Raw genomic sequence first — 5,175 nt, 5'->3', positions numbered from 1 at the left:
TCGCACACCTGCGCAGGGAGTGCAGGGGCTACAGACACCGGAGGCACCTCCAGCTCAGCAGGTTGCACCAGCTCAGGGTTTTGTGGTTCCAGCTATGCTAGACGATGAGCAGCGTCGTCTCGAGAGGTTTGGTAGACTCCAGCCTCCGACATTCGGTGGTGCTGAGGGCGAGGATTCCTAGAGTTTTCTTGACAGATGCCAGCGTATGCCCCGTACGGCAGGGATCCTTGAGTCGAGTGGTGTGGCATTTACTACTTTTCAGTTCACGGGGGATGCTCTTACTTGGTGGGAGGACTTTGAGAGGCGTAGGCCTGCCGGTGCAGCGAGAGTTGGGTACTCACATCCGATCCCTCTAACACATAAGTCAACATCCGATTGACTTTTCCAACTTAAGCCTTCTTAAAAGAGACTAAGTGTCTCAAACCTTTTCAAAACCTTTCCGAACCCGAGCCAACCGACCCGACCACATATAAAACCGATAATTAAGTCAAATAGAAGGAGAAATGGGGGAAACGGAGCGTTAACTCATGAGACGACCGGCCGGGTCGTCGCAATAATAATAATAATAATAATAATAATAATAATAATAATAATAATAATAATAATAATAATAATAATAGTAATAGTAATAGTAATAATAATAATACTGCAATAATATTATTTGTAAGCAGATACACGATTTGGCTTGAGTCGTGCTGGGCACTGTCCTAAGAAACTATTTCAGCAATGTGAAATGTTTCCGTAGGATCAAACAAGCCCATCTCTATTTATTTAGAGGATACAGGAATCAGAAAAATTAAATAATAAATCCAGCAAGTTGGAAGAGAAAGAGCAACTAATATCTTATGCCAATCAAAATATTATAGAAGAAGAAATTAGAAGGAGATTGACGTATATGAGGGAAAGAAGATAGAAGAATTTCTTGTTTTGCTAATGATTAGCTTTTCTTGGTGTTTTTTTTATTGAAGAATGATGGCCTAATCATGGTGCGAACTACTGTACAGTTGAATTAGTTATCATTAGTGCTAATTGTAGTTAATCCGTGTATTAGCTTAGATAGTCAGCAGAGTAGTTAATTAGTTACATGTGGGGCCCAGTGGCTAAGTTAGTACATGTATATAGTGTATTTCTCTATTCATTTTTTACACAAGAAGAAAAATTCATTTCTCTCAACTGCCAACCCCTTTCTCTTGAGTTCATCTTCATCTCAGATCCAATCTCAATTACTTGATGAATCTGGAGTTTGATCTCAGATTCATCAAGCTCACATGGTATTAGAGCAGTAAAGAATTATAATCCGCAAATTTAGTTCAATTCAGTTGAGATCTCATAGTCGTCTTCTTCGCGAAGCTGCAACAGACAGTCGTCAATGGCAGCTGAAAAAATTAACCACACACATCCTTTATTTGTTCATCCTTCGGACACTCCTAGCTCAATTCTGATTCCTGTCAAGCTCACAGGTTCAGAGAACTATGGGTTGTGGCGTCGTTCAATGAAAATTGCATTACAAGCTAAAAGGAAGCTAGGTTTTGTGCTTGGGACATGCAAAAAGGATTCGTTTAAATTTGAATTACATGAGGACTGGGAAACATGTAATGCAATAGTGCTCTCCTGGATCATGAATATAGTTTCTCCAGATCTACTTAGCGGTATTGTCTATGCATCTAATGCACACCTAGTGTGGGAAGATCTAAGAGAGAGATTCGACAAGGTGAATCGTGTGCGAATTTTTCAGTTACATAGAGAAATTGCTACTATTGCTCAGGGAACAGAGTCAGTTTCTGCATATTTCACCAGGTTGAAGGAACTGTGGGCTGAGTATGATGCCATGGTGCCCGTACCTAATTCGAAAGAATATGTTGAACATTTGCAACACCAGAGGTTGATGCAGTTTCTGAGTGGCCTTAATGAGACATATGAACAAGTGAGGCATCAGATCTTAATGAAGACTATGGAGCCAACACTAAATCAAGCTTATGCGTTGATTATAGAAGATGAGAGTCAAAATGCTAGCACTCATACAATCTTTCCAAATAGAGGAGATCTAGTTGCTATGCAAGCAGGTAGAGGACAAGCACCTATGCAGAACATCAGGGGACAGTACAAGGGAAAGAAGCCATTTCTGAAATGTGATTACTGCAACAAGCCTGGACATTCCAAAGAAAACTGCTACAAGTTGGTTGGCTATCCAACTGATTTCAAAGCCAAGCAACCATATGCAGCAAACATGACAACTGGTGGTCAGGAGAATGGAAAGCAGGCAGGTCAGGATGAAGAAGGAAGTAGCTCTGATGGATTGAAAGTAGGATCATATTTCACTGAAGATCAATACAGACATATTTTGAACATGTTGAACAGGGAAACCCCAGAGCATCAAGCTAACATGGCAGGTATTGCAACCTCCTTAATGACAAGTTTTACTTGTAAAGAATAGGTGATTGATTCTGGAGCTACACATCACATAGCTGGTGAACTAGACATAATAGACACTAAGAACAAAGTAAACAGATGTAATAGTGATCAAGTACATTTTCCCACAGGAGAAAAGTCTAGTATAACACATATTTGAGATGTTATCATAAGTGATGAATTGAAGCTGGAAGATGTCCTATTTGTACCTGAGTTTAAGTTCAATCTGATCTCAGTGTCCAAACTAACTAGGCAGTTGTGTTGCTCAGTGAATTTTTTCCCTGATTTTTGTCTATTTCATGATCTCTACAATGGCAAGGTGAGGGGGATTGGTAGAGAGAGAGGTGGTCTATACATTTTGAAGAAAAATTTCAAAGGAGATCTGGAAAGATTTGTCAAGGAAGTAAAGAAGTTTGCATCAGCTACAACTACACAAAACAATGTAGAAGTTGGAGTTTTGTGGCACAAAAGGCCAGGCCATGCTTCAGTTAGTACTATGAAGAAGTTATATTTGTTTCATAATAATTCTGTAGGAGTAATAGTGAATAATGATTGCCCTGTATGCCCATTAGCAAAACAAACTAGACTGATATTCCTCAGAAGTATGAGTAGAAATGAAAATCCCTTATTTCTTTTGCATATGGATGTTTGGGGACCATATAAGTTTCCCACATATGATAAAAAGCATTTTTTCCTAACAATAGTGGATGATAATACAAGGTATACCTGGGTGCATTTGCTTCACTTGAAAAGTGATGTTTTTGTAGTATTAAAGAAATTTCTTCCCATGCTGCACACTTAATTTCAGTCTAAGGTGAAGGTAGTTAGAACAGATAATGGCACAGAATTCTTTAACAGGCACATGAATGAACTGTTTGATGCATATGTTATAGTTCATCAAAGTAGTTGTGTTTACTTTCCACAGCAAAATGGAATAGTGGAGCGGAAACATGGACACATTTTGGATACAGCAAGGGCATTGAAGTTTCAAGCAAACACTCCTACAAGATTCTGGGGTGAATGCATTAAAACAACAGTGTATGTGATAAACAGACTGCCCACTGATCTACTGAATGGAAAGGCTCCATATGAACTTCTTCATAACAGGACACCTTCACTGACTCATCTTAGAGTATTTGGATGCCTCTGCTATGCAACTAACTTGGTTAAGGAAGACAAGTTCTCACCAAGGGCAATAGCAGTTGTATTTCTTGGTTATGCAGAGACACAAAAAGGGAACAAACTAATGGACTTAAATACTAACAAGTTTTTTGTGTGCAGAGATGTCATATTCAAGGAAAATATGTTTTCTTTTCAAAATGCAAAGGGACAAATAACTACTGATGATACTCCAGGTCAGTCAGAACCTTTACAAGGTTCCTGTGGGAATATGCTTCAACAGCCAGAAGTAGCTGTAGAGAGTAATTTGGAGGAGCCTGTTGAAGAGGTGGTATTGATGACACCACAGAGATCTATGCTGCAGAACATGAAGCTGATGATGATGACCATATCCTATCAGAAACACATGCAGACATGCAACAAGGAGGAAGTGAGCACTCACCAGAAGCAGGTGTGTGACGACCCAAAGGGGTCATCACTTGTTTTCCTATTCATTCTGTGCTTCCGAGGCCTTGAAGGCCTCATTTAGGTTGCCTCGATTTGCATACGCAGTCTGGGCGCGTAGCCGGAAGGTTTAAATATGAAATTCTGTGAAAAATGCTAAATTTTGATATTAAAATAAATAAATTTGACTTCGGTCAACAGTTTGGGTAAACGGACTCGGACCCGTGATTTGACGGTCCCGGAGGGTGCGTAGGAAAATATGGGACTTGGGCGTATGCCCAGAATCGAATTTCGAGGTCCCAAGCACGAGAAATGAATTTTTGAGAAAAATTGTTTTCTGAAAATATTTAAGGAAATTGGAAATGAAAACTGATTAGAAAATGATGGTATCGGGCCCGTATTTTGGTTTCGACGCCCGGTACAGGTCTTATATATGGTTTAAGCACTTTCTATAAAGTTTGGTTGAAAACGGACGTCGTTTGACGTGTTTCAGACTTGAAATGGAAAATTTGATGTTTTGTGAAACTTGGAAGAAATCATGAAATTTGAGGCTTAATTCGATGTTTACGATGTTATATTAGCGATTTAATCGCACGGATAAGTCCGTAGGATATTTTTGAGGTTGTGTGTATGTTTGGTTTGGAGCCCCGAGGGCTCAGGTGAATTTTGGATAGGCCGTGAGTGCATTTATAACCTTTGTGAAAATGTGGCATTTCAGTTCTAAATGCGAGCTCGCAAATGCAAGAAGGGGGAATCCTGCATTGGGTCGCAAATGCGACCATCTGGTTCGAAAATGCGATGTGGAGCCAGTCGCAAATGCGACATAGAGGCTCGCAAAGGCGAAGTCTGCTGTTTCGCAAATGCGACATAATTGTCGCAAATGCGATGCTCTTGTTTTTGCCCAGTGTTCGCAAATGTGAACATGAATTCGCAAATCCCATACCAGGTCGGGGTTCGCGATTGCGAACCCCAGTTCGCAAATCCCACATCTGCAACCTGCATATTTTACACTTAGCCGAATTTTGAACCATTTTCAACATTCTTTCAAAACACAAACTTCTTGGGCGATTTTTCAAGAATAAACCTTCTTCCAAATCAATTGTAAGTTGATTTTACTCTATTTCATTCAATCTTTAAAATCATTACATGTTTTCAACTTAAAATCAATGATTTCATGGTGAATGGGGTTTGGTAGACCTAGGT

The 5,175-nt window shown here is 39.7% G+C and overlaps 1 protein-coding gene across 1 annotated transcript; it reads left to right on the top strand.

The window, feature by feature from the left end:
- Nucleotides 1-1,369: 1,369 nt before the first annotated feature.
- LOC109222244 lies at nt 1,370-3,979 on the top strand (the record flags this gene model as incomplete). The annotated part of the gene is made up of 3 exons (XM_019386615.1): nt 1,370-2,390; nt 2,646-2,968; nt 3,218-3,979. Coding segments are annotated over exons 1-3 (2,106 nt in total), but the record flags the coding sequence as incomplete, so codon positions are not given.
- Between the last annotated feature and the right edge of the window lie 1,196 nt (nt 3,980-5,175).

Source organism: Nicotiana attenuata, unplaced genomic scaffold (assembly GCF_001879085.1).
Source record: "Nicotiana attenuata strain UT unplaced genomic scaffold, NIATTr2, whole genome shotgun sequence".
Taxonomy (NCBI): Eukaryota; Viridiplantae; Streptophyta; class Magnoliopsida; order Solanales; family Solanaceae; genus Nicotiana; species Nicotiana attenuata.
The sequence above is the reverse complement of the archived record's forward strand: the minus strand, read 5'-3'. Positions and strand labels throughout refer to the sequence as shown.